General features: G+C 34.9%; 2 protein-coding genes across 2 annotated transcripts; both read right to left on the reverse strand.

Moving 5' to 3' along the window:
* Positions 1-1,030: 1,030 nt before the first annotated feature.
* LOC132270848 (uncharacterized) lies at positions 1,031-7,588 on the reverse strand. The gene is made up of 4 exons (XM_059772058.1): positions 7,325-7,588; positions 3,949-4,575; positions 2,410-3,165; positions 1,031-1,441 (listed from the first exon to the last, which is right to left on the reverse strand). Exons 1-4 carry the CDS (start codon positions 7,469-7,471, stop codon positions 1,328-1,330), a joined length of 1,644 nt encoding a protein of 547 aa, XP_059628041.1. The 5' UTR covers positions 7,472-7,588; the 3' UTR covers positions 1,031-1,327.
* Positions 7,589-14,020: 6,432 nt separating this feature from the next.
* On the reverse strand, positions 14,021-20,239 carry LOC132270847 (uncharacterized). Its single transcript, XM_059772057.1, has 4 exons — positions 19,949-20,239; positions 16,859-17,485; positions 15,299-16,054; positions 14,021-14,365 (listed from the first exon to the last, which is right to left on the reverse strand). Exons 1-4 carry the CDS (start codon positions 20,129-20,131, stop codon positions 14,213-14,215), a joined length of 1,719 nt encoding a protein of 572 aa, XP_059628040.1. The 5' UTR covers positions 20,132-20,239; the 3' UTR covers positions 14,021-14,212.
* Positions 20,240-21,499: the final 1,260 nt, after the last annotated feature.

Below are 21,499 nucleotides of genomic sequence, written 5' to 3' on the forward strand. Positions count from 1 at the left end.
AATTCCTAATATGAGTAGTGTCCAAAGTGTATGTATGGAGTAAATGGTAGCATGCATTTTAGAGATTTGCAAAATATTTGCATAGACTTCACTTGGTTAACACTTTGATTACGAAGACATTTCTATTTTCCAATTTGTATGGCATGTGGAGATTAAAAGGTTGCGTATTCATTTCAGATTTTGTTTTCATCTTGAAGAATCATTCATTTCTAGCTAGTTTCAAATTTAAGAGGAAGAACATAGTCAACGTGATACTTTTAATCTAAAAAATCAACTTTTTAAAGCTATATATTTGACTATTTGAGCCATTCCATTTAAATACGTAGTACTCGCTTTACTCAGTTTCCAATTTAAAACTTTATTTGATGATATCATATTATATTTGTCAAGGTTAAAGAAAACACTGGTGTGGGTTGACATTCCCTTTCTTCAAGGAAGAGTTTAATCAGTTGTTTTCTCAAAGAAAACCTATAAGCTTAGAAGTAACTCAACCTTTGGGTAAAATGCTAGTTTTGAAACTAGAATGGCACCAAATGGTAGATGATTTAGGGCTCATTTGGCAGCTGTTTTAGAACTAGAATATATATATATTTTTTCCTATTTGGGACTCACACACACTGCCTCCACTGAGGTTTGAATTCCTGACTTCCCTTTGTGAAGTAGAAGCCTTGTACTGTTAGGCTACCGGCCTGTTAGTGTTTTAAAATTAGAATAGCGCTAGGACGCCGCTTGTTTTGTCACTCTGAAAAGTGTTTTCTATTTTCAAACATCTAAAAATTGAAAAACTGTACAAATACTCTGTTTGGCTCATTTTTTTAAAAACTCAATTATAAAAAAGTCTGTTTTTAGAGATCTGTTTTTTATAATTATCTGAAAACTATTTTTTGTTTTCTGAAAATGGTTTTCAGAGTTACAAATTAAACATTCCCCTAGTTTTTTGGTTTATTGTTTCCCAGATTATCCACAGATTATCCATTCCCTCTTTAAAAAGGCTGTCTATAAATACAACTACTAATATCATAAACAAAAATATCTGTGCTGCTAAAGAAGAAAATCAAAATAACTTTATCTTTAAATAATTATTGAAACCAATGAAATTTCACAATAATTAATATTTGGGTAATGCACGTATTATTAGTATATGGGTAAATAGTAAAATTAGTAAAAAAAACAAAAAAAAAGTGCTTTACTCAATATTATTACCAAACAAATTTAAGAGTACTTTTAAGTATAAAAAGTGCTTTAATAAATGCATCATTAAACACCTAACATACTTTTTGCTGACAGTTTTATTACAGATAAAAGCTCTTTAAAAGGGCTTTCATCATTACACAGCATTGCCAAACGAGCACTTAACATCTTCAGCACTTTGATCCCTTGAGGTGAAGACATCAGTCAGAGCCGTTTCAGATATTAGAGCAGCCTTCAGCAGATTCAAAGCCTCCACCACCAAAAATAGAAAATCAAAATCAAAATCAATTTAGGCATAAGTAATAGGTTCTCCCAATTATTCAAAGAAAAAAAAAAAAAAAAAAAATTGTTATCCCAATTGTAGCCCACTAAATTGTGAGAAATCAAAGTACAAGCAGCAGTCATCATTCTAATTAACCTAATCCTAAAATTTGGTGCATCTTTCCATGCTTAATGAAAATTACAGATGATGACATGAATCACTGCTATAGATCAGCCAGAGAGTAAAAAACCAATGGGTGCTATTGTTGTAGTTTCTTGATGCCTTAAGTTTGTATTTTCATCTCAAATTGTTTATGTTTATGCATGTTAAACTAAAAGAACTTCAAACAATGATATTCCAGTTGTAAATTACTCGGTTATTATGGAAATCAACTTTGTTTCGAGAATCTAATATCCCCAACCAATGGTTAATTGTTATTTTCTGTTATCAAGGGAAATGGGGTGTTTTCATTAGCCGGAGGTACTACATAGTACGTACCGGTATTAAAAAAAAATTCCCTTGAAAGGAATATGTATCTCTGCATTGTTGTTTAACATGCAAGATCACAAGTACATTATCTACACCTAGTATGTCTCAAATGGTAAAGGAATTCAACCTGTCAAGGAAGAAGCTGCGGGAACCTCTTGCTAACTATGTCGTAATTGAAAATTATCAATTAAAAAAATGTCTCCTGCATGCTATATTAGGTTGATTTCCAAAAATTCATGGCAGAATCTTTACTTAAATAACAAAATAATTAGTTTTCAGCCACATTTCTGATAACATGATTCAAAATTTGCTATCTGTACACTACCTTAAAACCTACACATAATCCAACTAGTTAGCTATGCAGGTTCCAAACATGTCAAAACTATCAATATTTATTGGAGGGAAAAAAGAAAAAAAGAAAAGAAAAGGAAAAAAGAAACAGAAAAAGAAAAGAGATGAGAATTTACCTCCTCCTCTCCCACTGTCACCACTTTCTGGTCAACATCTGTTATTGGCACATCCAACTTGCCAAGAAATGAGATGCTTGAGATGGGAGAGAGTGGTGTGACAACTAAGTCATCAGTCACCATGAACTTGGCTGGTCCCTTCACAAATCCTCCCCCTCCTGTGGTTTGCCCAGTAGAAGACTTCGGATTCACCATGGACCAGAGTCCCAATTCTTGTCCAAAGCAGAAACCATCGAATTTGGATGTCATAGGGTGGACAAACAACTCACCGTCTGTCGCTCCACAAGTATAAAGCAAGTATTGGGGACTGGAACTTTCTTCAATATGCAGTAGCTGGTTCTCACATGCAAAGAAAGGAGCAAGCTTGGGACTGAGTAACATGTTTTTGAGTTCCTCAGACTTGAAGTAGTTTTCAGTGCTTAGATCGTTGACGTTTTTGTACAAACTGTCAAAAGATCCAAGCGAAGACTTTCCACCCAAAAGTTTTAATATAGATCCAAGAGGAAATGTGAGGAAGCTGAAGAGGAAGTCCACAAAATCTTCTCCACATTCTGCATATAATACCTTATTCCTAGATTTGCTTATGAAAATAGTCAAGCTCATCTTCTTCGGGTCACTGGTTGCAGACCTTTTGCCTAGCGATTTAGCCATGTTTCTGGTTTCAATCTCTATAGGATCACTAGCTCCTTTCACTAATGAAATCCAATGTGTTAAAGGTGCCTTGGTGAGTAATGAGAGTCGAAGCAATTGCATAATCTGACCGAATAATCAGAAAAAGAATAAATAAAACATTCAGAAGCGGATTGTCAACAGCAAAGCAGAAGAAATAGTAAACAACCAAGCCTCTCTACCCTTGCCAGTGAACTTAATGAATTGGCATTCAATTCAACACACAAAACAGTTTGTAAAAACTCACACTATAAAAAATGAAAATAGCAGAGATGTTCTTGCAGGAACACACAAAGAAATGAAGAAAAGTTAACAAAAAGAAAACAAGAATGATGATGAAATACCGAAGAGGAATCTTGTAGTTGATGAAAAGATTATAAAGAAAAATTGCTGTTGAAGTTCTTTACCACAACTTGCTTTTGAAGATGTGAATGAACAAGGAAAGAGAACAATTAAAGATACGAGCCTATTTTCTTATACTAATGAGATTTTGGTTAAAATTAATTCTAAATTAAACAAAGCTTGGAATAGGTAGGATATTACAACAGTAACTGAGAGTGATTGAACCGATTAATTTGCTATGAGCTATAACATCAAATTGGATTTGGAATGATACTAAAACATAATGGAACAGTCTCTTTCAAATGATATTGGAAGTTGGAACAGAATTTGCTTATCTTAAAATTTATTTATAACAGAACTAAATATATTATTTTAATTCTACTGTCACAGGACTAGCACAAAAGAACATATAATAAATGATGATGCGTTGCAACCTTGAAACAACGGAACAAAATTAATTCCTTATACTAGCTACTTTTACTGGACTAGCATGAAAGATTGTAAAGCACATAAATCTTGAATTGTTACCTCCTCTGGTCCAATATTCAAACTCCGACTCTCAAGCTCATTTGCATCCACGATGCCAAGCTTTTTCAGTAGCATAATACTTGGGGGTATTGAGCCAGACATAATTTGCAAACCATCACTTACCAAAAACCTCTCTGTTCCTCCCTTAAGAAATTCTCCTTCACCTTCATCACAAGAAGCCTCGGTAGTATGTTCCGACAAAGTCACCAGTTGATCCATTACTTCTCCGCAGTGGCAACGGACATTGCCAAAGTCACTTAAAATGCCTTTACCTTCCTTTCTGCAGTTTGAATTTCCACAAATATAGTAGCATTTGATGGGGTTTAAGTCGCCCACAATCATTTGTTTTAAGTTACTGCATTGAAATTCGGACAATCTTCTCAGCTGAAGCAACATGTCCTTGCAAGCTTCTGTGCTTAAAAATCGTGCATCAAGATTCTCAACACTTTTATATAAGTTATTCATGCATCCAATCACAGTGGGTGGTGACTTGTCATGGAGGAGATTGACAATGGTTCCCACGGACAAAGTCAAGAAGCTGAAGAGAAGATCAACAAAATCCTTATTCGATTCAACAAAGACAACTAGATTCTTCTTCTTTTCAACCAAAACTTCAATTTTGATGTCCTGTTTGATAGTTGTGAGTTTGAGTCAAGCTAAACTGAATAGGAGACAGTTAAAGAAGAAAAACAATGGTTCCACTTGTATTACTGAAAATGTTTCTCAGGGAGAAAACAGTGTAAAATAGGATACTACTGATGTAGTTGTAAAATATTGCAGATACATATTGTTAATCTGTTCCATGCAGGGTTTCAGGAAGAGGAAATTAAATTGGAGACAAACCTAATCCTCACGCTCAGTCTGAGCCTCTACCATTGCACCAAGCAATGACCCGTACAAGACATTGTACTAGTCTAAACTATTCTTATTCTTAGTTTACCCAAAACTTAAGTCAAATAAAATGGAAGTCACAATAATTGAAGCTTGCCCATATCAAAAAGCATGAAAAAAACCACAACTGTCATTAACATACTGCAGCAATTCTTTCTTGTAAGATTCGTAACAATATAAAATATTAATGAAAAGGTGATATCAAGAACACAATATGAGGGACCCAGATATAAGATCTGGATGATGGAGGAAAAGCAGACAACCATGTGAGAATATTGGTGAAGGTAGGGATGGTCGTATCTGTGACAGATTCTGAATGCTGGTGTGTTAATGCTTCTTGTTCTCACTCTGCCTTTAATGCTTGCTCTAAGGGTGGTATTTATTGTCCTTAGCACCTCTGGTATTACCCAGAGGTCCTTGATTTTCCTGGTCCTTGCCCTGTACCTAGGCATGTAGGTATGATGCTCTTAGGCACCTGAGGGGTCACATCCTCCTATCGAGTTATCTCTTTACAAGGCACGATGTACCACCCCTTTTATCTTGAACATTAAATGCATTTGGCTTTATGAGAACGGCGGTAGCTGAGCCAATAATGACTCCATCAGGGCATTAATGGTGATGGTAAGATTCTCTATCACAATACATATCCACCATCTTAGTGGTCAGACCCATCATTCGTGTTGGGCATCTTCTGACTTTTCATCCACCAATCCAAGATCCTTCAAAGTGTCATCAGTTGTAAACATTCGAGTAGGCCTTATCGACATCTCGCTTTTTGTTTGACAATTTGGGTTTGAGGTCTTAGCAATCAGGAGTGATGCCGGAATCATGCTTGGGATTCAAGGGTTGCCCTCTCAAGATTTGTTTACCTAGTGAGATGCCAGGGTTTTGCTTGTGACTCGAGGGTTGGCCTCTTGAGGTCTGATGACCAGGTGACATGCCATGGTTTTGCTTGTGACTATAGGATTACCCTCTTAAGGTTTGATGACCTGATGAGATGCCAAAGTTTTGCTTATGTTCAATCAATGGGTGTTTGGCTTCTCAGTGTGCCACGTGGGCGCAACAGTCCAAGTCTGTTTGCCTTTGGGCCATGTGGAGTAGCTTAATATGACACTTCCAGATACAATTATGAAATAAATTGGCAAAATATATATAGTCTAACTGGAAAGTGATATTATTATTGAACCCCAAGGGGATAGCCTAATGGCAAATGCTCTCACCTCACATCTTGTTGGGAGTTCAAATCCTTTGGGGCCATCTCTAGGGAGTTTTTCCAATAATTGTCCGCTGCATATGCGACGGGGAGACAACATGTGACCAGTGGTGGTCCCAATGAAAATTCACTTATGGTCCCAAAAATTCAGTGTTTGTTCAACAAACATATATTGGGCCCAAAATAGAGAGTTTGAAAATAAAATTAAATTTGTGTCTTTTGAAACTTATAGAAATTTTAATATGCACCATTTTAACCATACTCTTGAAAGAAAAAATCTTGTGAAACAAAATTTAAGTTTATTCTTATTGTAGTCCTTATCTAAAAATATATACTAATAATACTTTTAATAGTCACTTGCTAAATAACAATTTGTGTGACAACTTCTTGTATAAGTTACTAAACTAATTCTTTTGTATACTTAATCAAGGGCCTTGTGACCCCGTAGTATCTCCTCTACCTTCCAAAGTGAATGGTAAGGGTTCAAATCTCCAAATGAGCAAAGTGGGTGTGTGTGAGTTTCTTGCCATTGACCAAAAAAAAAAAACTTTTGTTTTCTTAACACTTACGAAATTTTGTTTAGCAAAAATTATTTTGTTTCTTAATCTTTTATCGAGGTAATAATGATATATATTTCTCATAGCAAAATCAAAGTACTCAAAACGGTTTTTGAAAAATTGAAACAATTCCAGAAGAAATATTGATTTAGGTTGCATTTTTTTTTTTCTTTCAAATTTTGGATTTTCTCAATGTACTATGACGATATATATTATAAATAAAATTATATTACAATTGAATTTTTTTATAAAAAAAAAAAAAAAAAAAAAAAAAAATCAAAATTTAGTTACATAATACAAGTTTGGCCTCCAAAGTAAAATTTGTCGCTCCACCCTTGGCGGTCAACCTACCCAACCAGGTGATAATTGCTTGTTTGGCGGCATGGGATTGGAGCCTCAGAAATAGAGAAAATTTTGGTTCAATTTTCAGAGTTACTTTTCTCTAATTCCTCCAATTCCATGCTAGCCAAACATAGCTTAAGTGAAATTGAGTTGCAAACAAATGATCCTACAATTTTTTTTTTTTTTGGGTGCATTCTTATAAATCCACAATATTCACCGAAAACAAATAAAACTTTACATCCTACAAGGCTACTAATTATTCGTAAATAGACAGCAGTAATAGTTAATTTGGCGAAATTTTAATAGCATGATGAAAACAAATAGATAAAAAAAAATTTGCATATGGAAGTAAATAGAGGAGAGGGTAAGTCACCGGAATGGTACTAGTTTGGGGAGTAAAATTATGATCGTCGTCGGAGGTCGAAAGAGAATCCAGTTCGCCGGACCCACGAGCAGCACCAAAACCCCCACCGGAACTAGTAGGACTTCCCTTTACTCGAGTGGCATTGGAAAATGACATCTCGACTTTGGGAGGGAGACAGAGAGAGAGGGGAGAGGGTTTCTGGTGATCACCTCACCTGAACTATGCGATTTTCTAAATGGAAGGGTGTGAAAGTTGATCAACAACTGCACAGTCACTTTATGATGGTAAAGATGGGAAATTATTGCTTGGCTACAAAGAATGCAAAAGAAAAGAGGGGTGTGAAGGTAAAATTGTCAATTCATTTATCCCCCAAATAATCACCTAATCGTAAGGTAGATTGGCCACGTCAGACTTTAAGAAAAAGAAAATTTTCTTTTTTTGTTTAAATATTCCAGTCTTTTAGATAAAAACCAAAACCAAAACCAAAACCAAAACCAAGACTTCATTTTTTAGAAAAACTTGTAAGTAATTTGGAAATTATTTCACTAGACTTTGTAGGCTTGGATTCTATCTAATAGAAGATTTATACAAAATATTATCAAAATTATATAATAAAATAAAAATAAAAATAAAAACCTCCAATTTCTTCGATTCTACCGTCACCATATCAGTTTCATGTTTTGCCTTAATTATTGTTTTCAAAAATTGTGAAAGAGAGTACCGATTGAATAACTATTGAAGAAAAAAACTCATACAAAGCTTAGAGAGAGTGTGAATCCCGACTTGATGTTGTTGTGAGAATGTGTTCTGTTATTTAATTTTTTTAATTTGTGAGATCTTACATATATATATATATATATATGTATGTATGTATGTTACATTTGTGTATTTAACTACTGTATGTTCACGCCATTGCCTTTTTCTATCCACGATCATTGAGGAAGCCTGCCTTTTTTCTGCGAGAAATTATAGAAGAGGTTTATTATATGAGTCTCAATTGCGAGAGTAATTTCAATGAAAATTACATTAAACTTAACAAAAATAATATTAACAATAAATATAAGTTTTAATCCCAAGGGTTTGGCTCCAATGGTGACGGACTTGTGATTGAGGCAATTGCTATTATGCCCACTATTTTACTTTTTTTTAATTATATATTTGTAAAATTTTGAGATTGAAACTCTGCAATCAACATTTGTAGTTAAAATCGTCCCTCTCTCACATACTTTTTTGAGTCTGTTCCTGACTCTGGTGCAGGCTCTACGAGTTCTGTGTGGTGGCGGGGCTCCTTGGAGGATACAGTATTAGTACTTATATATATATATATATATATATTGCAAATAGATACAAATCAGATTAACCTGCAGTGGTGCCTTCTTTATGTTTAACATAAAGGTAAAGGACCAAGTCTACGTGTAAAACAAGAAAGAGGAAATAAAGAGAAATAGGCTTATGACATTGAGCACGGAGCAGAAAGTAAGAAAGCCAAAAACATGACTCTGCTTTTTTGAGTTACAGTAGAAAACAAAAAGAACGTTTTATTTGGTAGTAATATATATTTACAAGGCCTACAAAATATTTTAAAATTTTCCATTATTATCAAAAAATCTTAAAATATAAACAATGTATGCGATTCAATTATTTTACATATATATTAACATTACCAAATAAAATACATGATAATAAAATATAATATTCAATTTAAAATCACAAATTACCAACGGGTTGATCTAACGGTATCAGTCTCTTATTTTTTAAAGGGAGGTTATGGAGTTAAATCTCAAAAGAGACAAGTGTGTGTGAGCACCAACTAACAAAAAAAAAAAAAAATTACAAATTTTAATAATGCCCAATACTTATCTATGCTTATGCATTGTGTATAAAATTATTATGTAATATATATTATATATCTAACATATTTTATGTTATAATAAATAAAAAAATGTTAAAAAATATATTTTATATGTAAAAAATTATAATGAATTATAATATTCTAAATTAATTACAATATAATATTTACATATAATGTAATATAGATATGGCATAAAATATAAAATATATATTGCATAATAATTTATTAATATTATATATTAAAAAAATATTTTTTAGTAAATAAAAAAATAATCTACACGATAATATATATATATATATATATATATATATTACTATTTAATTTGTAGCATATTAGTATATAACATGAATAATACTCCTTATAAATTTTGTTTGAAATGAACAGTGCCCGTACCCTTGCAATAACCGTAGCAAAACATTTTTGGGATAGAGTGCCAACAACATATCTCATAGGAATCACTTTTTTTTCATCTTTTATTTACAAAAATAGCAAAAACATAGGGTTGAAACATGATTTTTGTTTTTGTTTTGTCTTTTTGAAAGTTGGCAATACAAAACTAGAAATGTTTCCCCTTAGTGAGCGCACTCTAGAAAATGATATGTAGTCTGAGTGGTCAAGCATCATGATGACATCATTTCTCACTTACGTAAGTACCATACTTCACATTCTCCTTCACTTGGGGGGAATACTTTTTGCATTCCAAGGTAGTACAAACTTGTTGCTCTCTTCTTAGCTTGTGTGAGTTCAAATTTTATTATTATTTTTATTTTTTTTCATTTTAAAAAAAGGTTGTATGCTCAATCTTGCAATATATGTGTGTGGGGGGAGGGTTGTATGCTTAATCTTGCAATGTGTGTGTGTGTGTGTGGGGGGGGGGGGGGGGGGGGGATTGATGATATAAATAGGGTAAAGTGCATTAAATCCCCCTGAATTATGAGCCAATTACAAAAAACGCCTCTAAACTAAAAATAACCCCTAAACTATAAGAGTGTTGCAGTTAAGGACAATTTGTCAACCGGCCGTTAATGGAATAATCAAATTACCTATTAGCCCTTACTTTGAATGATTTTGAGTTATGTGCAACTTAAGCTGCTGAGGTGATAAATGCAATTTCAATCTCCAATAAAAAAATGCCAACGCATCGTAATTATAACTTTATCACAATTGCTTCGGCTATATTGATATATGGCGCTAAACCCTCTCTCTAAACTGACGCCAAACAATTCCTCCTTTCTACTGTATGTGTGAAGCGATCTCTCTCAATACACCATGCTAAACCCATTCATAGTTGGGTTCATGAGCTACTTCAAGGAGAATCTCAAAAACAAAAACCCAGAAAATCAACGCATCGTAATTATAACTTTATCACAATTGCTTCGGCTATATTGATATATGGCGCTAAACCCTCTCTCTAAACTGACGCCAAACAATTCCTCCTTTCTACTGTATGTGTGAAGCGATCTCTCTCAATACACCATGCTAAACCCATTCATAGTTGGGTTCATGAGCTACTTCAAGGAGAATCTCAAAAACAAAAACCCAGAAAATCAACGCACACAACACCAGAAAAATCTGAAGGTGGACTTTGAAATGGAGATTGAGATCGCAAAAGATAGTGAAGAGAAGTGTGTTCGGGAGCTTGAAATTGCAGAAATTATTAGGGCAAAAACCTCAATTGGTTTTACAAGCAATGAGGATGACAAAGATGTGGTAGAGGAAAAGAATCTGATGGTGGACTTTGCAATGGAGATAGAGACGACGGCAAAAAGGCAATAAAGAGCTCTGTTCAGGAGATAGAAAAAAGTAAAATTTGTTGGTGCAGAGTCCTTGGTTGCTTCATTGGAAGATGGAGATGACAAAGCTATGGCAGATGAGGAGAATTTGAACACCCAATTTGAGATGGAGGTGGAAGGGGCAGAAGGAAGTGCAGAGGAGTATGATTGGGGTATAGAAGATGGACCACTCGCTGGTGCAAAGTTTTCTGTTGCTTCTATGGACGATGGGGATGGCAAAGTTGTGGTGGAGGAAGAAAACCTGGATACCCAAATTGAGACGGAGACATGAACGTCAAATGGCAGCATTGAGGAGTCCGTTCAGGAGAGTGAAGGAGAGGGGATTTGCTGCTAATGGAGAATCAAATACTTAGGGTTTTTTTAATTTGGGGATTTTGGTTCGAATGTTTATAGGGTAAAGTGCAAAAAACTCCCTTGAATTTTCAAGCATTTGCACAAAACCCTCCTGATTTAACAAGTGCCCCCCTGAACTATTAAAAAGTTGTAGTTGAGGACAAGAGTGAAATTTTTGGTACTGGAAAAAAAAGATTACTAAATTATCCTTTAGTGAAACTACGCAGTTTTGGTACTTTATAAACTTGAACTGCTGATGTGTAAAACAAAATTTCAATAACTAATAAGAATTTGACAACTCATCATTTTATCACATGACAACACCCCACACTTTGCAAGGAACACCTATTCTCCACCTCATTTTAGTACTCCTTCCATTCTCATGGCCGCCACCAACCCTCTCCCACAAATTCTTCTTCCCTAATCACCTCCGCCGTTCACAGCCCCCCAACCTCAGTCGACCCAACTCCCTCTCCATTTTCCTTTTTCTCACAACACCCCACTAACTCAAGAACCAAACCATGAGAGCCACAAAAATGGGTTTTGCCATAACTTTTCTCTTTCCAACCTTAATCTCTCTCCTCACCGTCATGGCGCCAACGATGGCTTAGGCTTCTGATTTTGCACTTCCAATCGCACCTTCAACAAATTGATTGACTACGTGTCTCACCGAACACCACCTCCCTCTCGGCAGTTAAAACCCTCTTCGGCGTCAAAAGACGCCGAACCCTCCTCGGTGCAAACAAACTCCCTCTCTCCACCTTACCCCACCAGTCCATTACAGCGAAGAAAACGATCAAATCCTCTACCTTGTCTTTGCACCAACCAATAGCTTATTTACATGGTAGTCGCCGATGACAGCCTGGACCACATCACGAGGAATGCATTCTCGGTGCTGTTGATGTATCAGCAGATCTAGAGTGGGAATGAGATTGTTGATCAGAACTTGATCGAAGTTAACAAAGAAATCTGAATTTCTGGATTTCTATGATGAAACGAGAAGGAGATGGAGGCAATTGTTCCAAACAAAGATGGCAATTTGGTAGGGATAGGATTTGAACTTTCGACGACTGATTTGGGGTTCAATTTGGGGAAAAAAAGTATTATCAATTTGGAAATTTTGTTTTATATTCTCCACATTCGCATTTAATTGTTCCAAGTAGAGATGGCGATTTGGTAGGGATAGGATTTCAACATTGGACGATTGATTGGGTTTAATTTGGTGATCTCTTCAATTTGGAAAAAAAAGAAAAAAACGAAAGTATCATCAAATTCAGAAATTTTGTTTTATTTATACATCATATAACAGTCCTGTTTTCCACAAACAAAAACAGAAAGGATTAGAGCGAGGACTCAAATCCAGACTCCATAAATTCGAATCTTGATAGATGATCTCACGCCAGTTCTTACATTCGGTTAGCTTAACTAAGTCAGTCTTGTAAGGCCGGCCATTCTCTTGACTTGGATTAAGGTAGCAAGGGTAGCTTCGTCATTTTAAAATTACAGCCTATGCATGTGACGATCACGCGCCTATTTAGCCTGAGGAACCAAACGGAACCTTGGCAGTGGGTAATTTTTGCAACAATTTTAATAGTTTAGGGGGTTAACTGTCAAAATAAAAGTTCAGGAGGGTTTTTTGCACTTTACCCATGTTTATATAAGGATTGTGTGTGTGTGTGTGTGTGTGTGTATATATATATATATATAGTGATAAGGGTATATATGTGATTTTAAATTTTGGCGAAGGCACAAAGTTCACGTGCCCCTGGCTAACGTTAAATATAAGATGGCTAACTAACGGAGTTGGATTTTTTGCAACAAAGAGAATAGATTAGGGGGTTAAAATGTCTTTCTCAATCTATATATATATTTTATAATTTTGCCAAACAAATCCTAATATGAGAAGTGTCAAAAGTGTATGTATGGAGTAAATGGTAGCAATGCATTTTAGAGATTTACAAAATATTTGCAGACTTTACTAGGTCAACACTTTTATTACGAAGACATTTCTATTTTTCAATTTGCATAGATTCACAATTTGTTTTCATCTTGAAGAAACCCTTATTGATTTTTAGTTAGTTTCAAATTTAAGAGGAACACCATAGTCAACGTGATACTTTTAATTTAAAAAATCAACTTTTTTACGCTATATATTTGAGCCATTCCAATTAAGTACGTAGTACTTGCTTTACTCAGTTTCCAATTTAAGACTTTATATGGTGTTGGTTGACATTCCCTTTCTTCTAGAAAGAGTTTAATCAGTTTTTTTCTCAAAGAAAACCTATAAGCTTAGAAGTAGGTAAAATGCTAGTTTTGGAACTAGAATGGCGCCAAATGGTAGTTGATTTAGGGCTCGTTTGGCAGCTGTTTTAGAACTAGAATAGCGCTAGGAAGTCACTTGTTTTGTCACTTTGAAAATTGTTTTCTGTTTTCAAACAATTGAAAATCAAAAAACTGTACAAATACTCTGCTTGGTTCAGTTTTTTGAAAATTCAATTATAAAAAGGTATGTTTTTAAAGACCTGCCTTTCCTTTTATAGTTCTCTGAAAACTGTTCTATATTTTATAAGAAGGTTTTTAGAGTTACAAATTAAACACGCCCCTAGTTTTTTGGTTTATTGTTTCCTAGATTATCCATTCCCTCTTTAAAGAGGCTGTCTATTTATATTTCAGTGTTAAATACAAATACTATATAATAAACAAAAATATCAGTGTTGCTAAAGAAGAAAATCAAAATAACTCATGCACATATTATTAATATATGGGTAACATAGTAAAATTAGTAGAGTAGTAATAAAAGTGCTTTACGCAATATTATTACCAAGCAATATTATTGCCGAACAAATTTAAACCTATAATTATAAAAAGTGCTTTAATAAATGTATCATTTGACACCTAAAATACTTTTTACTGACAATTTTATGGCAGATAAAAGCTCTTTAAAAGTGCTTTCATCATTAGAGCAGTACCGCCAAACGAGCACTTAACATCTTCAGCACTTTGATCCCTTGAGGTGAAGACATCAGTCAGAGCCGTTTCAGATATTAGAGCAGCCTTCAGCAGATGCAAAGCCTGCAAACAAAAAAAAAAAAAAAAATCAATTTAGGCATAAGAAATAGGTTCTCCCAATTATTCAGAAGAAAAAAAAAAGGTTACCCCAATTGTATGGAAGTGCAGAACCATTTTTTTTTCCCCTAATTGTAGCCCACTAAATTGTGAGAAATCAAAGTGCAAGCAGCAGCCATCGTTCAAATTAACCTAACCTCAAATTTGGTGCATCTTTCCATTCTTAATGAAAGTTACAGATGATGACATGAATCACTGCTATAGATCAGCCAGAGGGTTATATCCAATGGGTGCTATTGTTGTAGTTTCTTGATGCCATATGCTTGTATTTTCTTCTCAAATTGTTTACGTTTATGCATGTTAAACTAAAAGAACTTCAAACAATGATATTCCAGTTGTAAATTACTCGGTTATTATGGAAATCAACTTTGTTTCGAGAATCTAATATTCCCAACCAATGTTTAACTGTTATTTTCTATTATCAAGGGAAATGGAGAGTTTTCATTGGCCGGAGGTACCCAGGCTATTACAATTTTTTCCCTTGAAAGGAATATGTATCTCTGCATTGTTGTTTAACATGCAAGACCACAAGTACATTATGGACACCTAGTATGTCTCAAAGAGTAAAGGAAGAAGCTGCAGGAAACTCTCGCTAACTATGTTGTAATTGAAAATATGTGTCCTGCATGCTATATTAGGTTGATTTCCAAAATATCATGGCAGAATCCTCATTTATATAACAAAATAATTAGTTTTCTGCCACATTTCTGGTTACATGAGATTCGAAATTTGCTATCTGAACACTACTTTAAAACCTACACATAATCCAACTAGGTAGCTATGCAGGTTCGAAACATGTCAAAACTATCAATATTTATAGGAGGAAAAAAAAAGAAAAAAAAAAAGGAAAAAAATAAAAGAAATGAGATGAGAATTTACCTCCTCCTCACCCACTGTCACCACTTTCTGGTCAACATCTGTTATGGGCACATCCAACTTGCCAAGAAATGAGATGCTTGAGATGGGAGAGAGTGGTGTGACAACTAAGTCATCAGTCACCATGAACTTGGCTGGTCCCTTCACAAATCCTCCCCCTCCTGTGGTTTCCCCAGTGGAAGACTTCGGATTCACCATGGACAAGAGTCCCAATTTTTCTCCAAAGCAGGGACCATCAAATTTGGATGTCATAGGGTGGACAAACCACTCACCGTCTGTCACTCCACAAGTATAGAGCAAGTATTGGGGACTTGAACTTTCTTCAATATGCAGTAGCTGGTTCTCACATGCAAAGAAAGGAGCAAGCTTGGGACTGAGTAACACGTTTTTGAGTTCCTCAGATTTCAAGTAGTTTTCAGTGCTTAGATCGTTGACGTTTTTGTACAAACTGTCAAAAGATCCAAGTGAAGACTTTCCACCCAAAAGTTTTACTATAGATCCAAGAGGAAATGTGAGGAAGCTGAAGAGGAAGTCCACAAAATCTTCTCTACATTCTGCATATAATACCTTATTCCTAGATTTGCTTATGAAAATAGTCAAGCTCATCTTCTTTGGGTCACTTGTTGCAGACCTTTTGCCTAGCGATTTAGCCATGTTTCTGGTTTCAATCTCTATAGGATCACTAGCTCCTTTCGCTAATGAAATCCAATGCGTTAAAGGTGCCTTGGTGAGTAACGAGAGTCGAAGCAATTGAAAAATCTGACCGAATAATTAGAAAAAGAAGAAACAAAACATTCAGAAGTGGATTGTCAACGGCAAAGCAGAAGAAATAAGAAAACAACCAAGCCTCTCTACCCTTGCCAGTGAACTTAATGAATTGGCATTCAATTCAACACACAAAACAGTTTGTAAAACCTCTCACCATAAAAATAGAAAATAACAGAGATATCCTTGCAGGATCACACAAAGAAATGAAGAAAAATGTAAAGCATGTTAAACATAAACAAAAAGAAAACAAGAATGATGATGAAATACCGAAGAGGAATCTTGAAGTTGGTGAAAAAATTATAAAGAAAAATTGCTGTTGAAGTTCTTTACCACAACTAGTTTTTGAAGATATGAATGAACAAGGAAAGAGAACAATTAAAGATATGACCCTATTTTCTTATGGTAATGAGATTTTGGTTAAAAATAATGTCCAAATTAAACAAAGCTTGGAATAGGTAGGATATTACAACAATAACTGAGAGTGATTGAACCGATTAATTTGCTATGAGCTATAACATCAAATTGGATTTTGAATGACACTAAAACAAAATGGAACAGTCTCTTTCAAATGATATTGGAAGTTGGAACAGAATTTGCTCATCTTAAAATTTATTTATAACAGAAATCAAATTTATTATTTTAATTCTACTGTCACAGGACTAGCACAAAAGAACATATAATAAATGACGATGTGTTGCAACCTTGAAACAAGGGAACAACATTAATTCCTTATACTAGCTACTTTTACTGGACTAGCATGAAAGATTGTAAAACACATAAATCTTGACTTGTTACCTCCTCTGGTCCGATATTCAAACTCCGACTCTCAAGCTCATTTGCATCCACGATGCCAAGCTTTTTCAGTAGCATCATACTTGGGGGTATTGAGCCAGCCATAATTTGCAAATCATCACTTACCAAAAACTTCTCTGTTCCTCCCTTAAGAAATTCTCCTTCACCTTCATCACAAGAAGCCTTGGTAGTATGTTCCGACAAAGTCACCAGTTGATCCATTACTTCTCCGCAGTGGCAACGGACATTGGAAAAGTCACTTACAATGCCTTTACCTTCCTTTCTGCAGTTTGAATCTCCACAAATATAGTAGCATTCGGAGGGGTTTAACTTGCCCACAATCGCTTGTTTTAAGTTACTGCATTGAAATTCGGACAATCTTCTCAGCTGAAGCAACATGTCCTTGCAAGCTTCTGTGTTTAAAAATTGTGCATCGAGATTCTCAACACTTTTATATAAGTTATTCATGCATCCAATCACAGTGGGTGGTGACTTCTCATGGAGGAGATTGACAATGGTTCCCATGGACAAAGTCAAGAAGCTGAAGAGAAGATCAACAAAATCCTTATTCGATTCAACAAAGACAACTAGATTCTTCTTCTTTTCAACCAAAACTTCAATTTTGATGTCCTGTTTGATAGTTGTGAGTTTGAGTCAAGCTAAACTGAATAGGAGACAGTGAAAGAAGAAAAACAATGGTTCCACTTGTATTACTGAAAATGTTTCTTAAGGGAAAAACACTGTAAAATAGGAAACTACTGACATAGTTGTAAAACATTGCAGATACATATTGTTAATCTGTTCCATGCAGGGTGTCAGGAAGAGGAGACAAGCCTAATCCTCACGCTCAGTCTGAGCCTCTACCATTGCACCAAGCAATGACCCCTACAAGACATTGTACTAGTCTAAACTATTCTTATTCTTATTTTACCCAAAACTTAAGTCAAATAAAGTGGAAGTCACAATAATTGAAGCTTGCCCATATCAAAAAGCATGAAAAAACCCACTACTGTCATTAACATACTGCAGGGGTTCTTTATTGTAAGATTCGTAACAATATAAAATATTAATGAAAAGGCGATACCAAGAACACAATATGAGGGACCCAGAGATAAGATCTGGATGGAGGAGGAAAAGCAGACAACCCTGTGAGAAATTGGTGAACGTAGGGATGGTTGTATCTGTGACAAATTCTGAATGCCGGTGTGTTAATTCTTCTTGTTCTCACTCTGCCTTTAATGCTTGCTCTAAGGGTGGTATTTATAGTCCTTAGCACCTCTGGTATTACCCAGAGGTCCTTGATTTGCCTGGTCACCCTGTACCTAGACATGTAGGTATGATGCTCTTAGGCACCTGAGGGGTCATATCCTCCTATTGAGTTATCTCTTTCCGAGGCGCGATGTACCACCCCCTTTATCCTGAACATTAAATGCATTTGGCTTTATGAGAATGGTCGTAGCTGAGAAAATAATGACTCCGTCAGGGCATTAATGGTGATGGTAAGATTCTCTGTCACAATACATATCCACCATCTCAGTGGTTAGACCCATCATTCGTGTTGGGCATCTTCTGACTTTTCATCCACCAATCTAAGATCTTTCAAACTGTCATCAGTTGTAAACATGCGAGTAGGACTTATCCACATCTCGCTTTTTGTTTGACAACTTGGGTTCGAGGTCTTAGCAATCAGATGTGATGCTGGAATCATGCTCGGGATTCAAGGGTTGCCCTCTCAAGATTTGTTTACCTGGTGAGGTGCTAGGGTTTTGCTTGTGACTCGAGGGTTGACCTCTTGAGGTTTGATGACCAGGTGAGATGCCATGGTTTTGCTTGTGACTATAGGATTGCCCTCTTGAGGTTTGATGACCTGATGAGATGCCAAAGTTTTGCTTATGTTTAGTCAATGGGTGTTTGACTTCTCAGTGTGCCACGTGGGCACAACAGTCCAAGTGTGTTTGCCTTCGGGCCACGTGGAGTAGCTTAATATGACACCTACAGATACAATTATGAAAGAAATTGGCAAAATAGAAAGTGAGATTATTATTGAACCCCAAGGGATAGCCTAATGGCAAAGGGTCTCACCTCACATCTTGTTGGGAGTTCAAATCCTTTGGGGCCATCTCTAGGGAGTTTTTCCGTCAATTGTCCGGTGCATATGCGACGGGGAGACAACACGTGACCAGTGGTGGTCCCAATGAAACTTCACTTATGGTCCCAAAAATTCAGTGAATTGTTTTTTGTTCAACAAACATATATTGGGCCCAAAATAGAGAGTTTGAAAATAAAATTAAACTTGTGTCTTTTGAAACTTATAGAATTTTTAATATGGACCATTTTAACCATACTCTTGAAAGAAAAAATCTTGTGAAACAAAATTTAAGTTTATTCTTATTGCAGTCCTTATCTAAAAATATATACTAATAATACTTTAAATTGTCACTTGCTAAATAACAATTTGTATGACTACTTCTTGTATAAGTTACTAAAGTAATACTTTTGTATTCTTAACACTCGGGAAATTTTGTTTAGTTAAAATTATTTTGTTTCCCTTTCAAATTTTGGATTTTCTCAAGGTCACTATGACTGTATATTATAAATAAAATTATAATACAATTGATTTTTTTTTTTTTAAATAAAAATTTAGTTACATAATACAAGTTTGGCCTCCAAAGTAAAATTTGTCGCTCCACCCTTGGCGGCCAACCTAGCCAACCAGGTGATAATTGCCTTGTTTGGCGCCATGGGATTGGAGCCTTGGAATTAGAGAAAATTTTGGTTCAATTTTCAGAGTTACTTTTCTCCAATCCTCCAATTCCAAGCCAGCCAAACATAGCCTAAGTGAAATTGAGTTGCAAACCAATTATCTTGATAAGTTTTAAAATTGCAATTTTTTATTTGGCTGCAGTCTTATAAATCCACAATATTCACCGAAAACAAATATTATAAAACGATACATCCTACAAGGCTACTAATTATTCGTAAATAGACAGCACTCAGCAGTAATAGTTAATTAGGCGAAATTTTAATAGCATGATGAAAACAAATAGATAAAAAGTTTGCATATGGAAGTAAATAGAGGAGAGGGTAAGTCACCGGAATGGTACTAGTTTGGGGTGTAAAATTATGATCGTCGTCGGAGTTCGACAGATAATCTAGTTCGCCGGACCCACGAGCAGCACCAAAACCCGAATCCAACTCGCCGGACCCACGAGCAGCACCAAAACCCCCACCGGAACTAGGACTTCCCTTTACCCGAGTGGCATTGGAAAATGACATCTCGACTTTGGGAGTGAGAGAGAGAGAGAGAGAGAGGAGAGGGTTTCTGGTGATCACCTCGCCTGAACTATGCGATTTTCTAAATGGAAGGGTGTGAAAGTTGAATCTAACAACTGTACAGTCATTTAAGATGGGAAAAAGAAAAGAGGGGTGTGAGGGTAAAACTGTCCATTCATTTAAGAATAATGATAAAACACCCTAAAAATATTCCCGAAATTATTATCTATTCGTGAGTTGGATTCGTCATGTTAGACTTTAAGAAAAAGATAAATTCCGCCTTTTAGATAAAAACCAAGACTCCATCTTTCGAAAAATTTGTAAGTAATTTGAAGATTTTAGAACTCTACCATTTTCATTTTCTCTGGACTTTACGGGCTTGATATTCGATATGATAGACCACAAAAATTTATACAAAATATTATCAAAACTATATAATAAAATAAAAATAAAAACCCCTAATTTTTTAAATTCTACCATCACTATGTCACTTTCATGTGCTGTCCTAATTCTTGCTTTCAAAAACTGTGAAAAAGAGTACCCGATTGATGTTATTGTGAGAATGTGTTCTATTATTTAATTTTTTTAATTTGTGAGAACTTACATATATACATATATATATTTGTATGTATATATATGTGTCAAATTTGTGTATTTAATCACCGTATTTTCACACCATTGCCTTTTTCTATCCACGATCGTTCAGTTTGGTTTTTTTTTTTTTTTTTTTTTCTTTTCTTTATTCTGATAATTTCGGGATAAGATTCCCTCTATCACTACTCTTCATTTAATAGAAAAAAAAATGGAAAATTTTATCTAAAAAAAGAAAAAAAAGTTACCGGAAATTACTTTTCTTAAAAATAAATAAATAAATAAACAAAGAAATTGTTCATCAAATATGGTTTTGGGTAAATTAGAGTGAAAAAAAAAAAAAAAAAAAAAAAAAAGATATATATACACACACAAGGACAAAGTACATACAGGTTCAACTACATTGAATATACTCCTTCTATTAGATGGATGTCACTTAAGAGTAATTTTAGGTTATAATTCATTCTATATCTGTATTTTGCCGCTCTCTTCGATTTCGTATCTCGCTTGCACATATTTAGAATCTAAATAAACCTTTTCTTCTCTGCCCTAATCTGAAATTTTCTTTTTGGCTACATAAGTTTGCAAAGAAGAAGATTATGCCGACCTAGGCAACCTAACATCTCAATTGACTACAATGAGATTAATGGTCGAAAACTGTAAGTAAGTGGTTGAATCTAATTTTTTTTTTGAAATTTCCATTGTTAAATCTGAATCATAGATGAAGTGGACAGAACCATTAATTTCTTAAAAGAAGTACAAATTTTATCGAACACAATT

Source organism: Cornus florida, unplaced genomic scaffold, assembly GCF_030987335.1.
Source record: "Cornus florida cultivar Cherokee Brave unplaced genomic scaffold, ASM3098733v1 CherokeeBrave_3.0.0_Hap2_Chr08, whole genome shotgun sequence".
Classification (NCBI taxonomy): Eukaryota; Viridiplantae; Streptophyta; class Magnoliopsida; order Cornales; family Cornaceae; genus Cornus; species Cornus florida.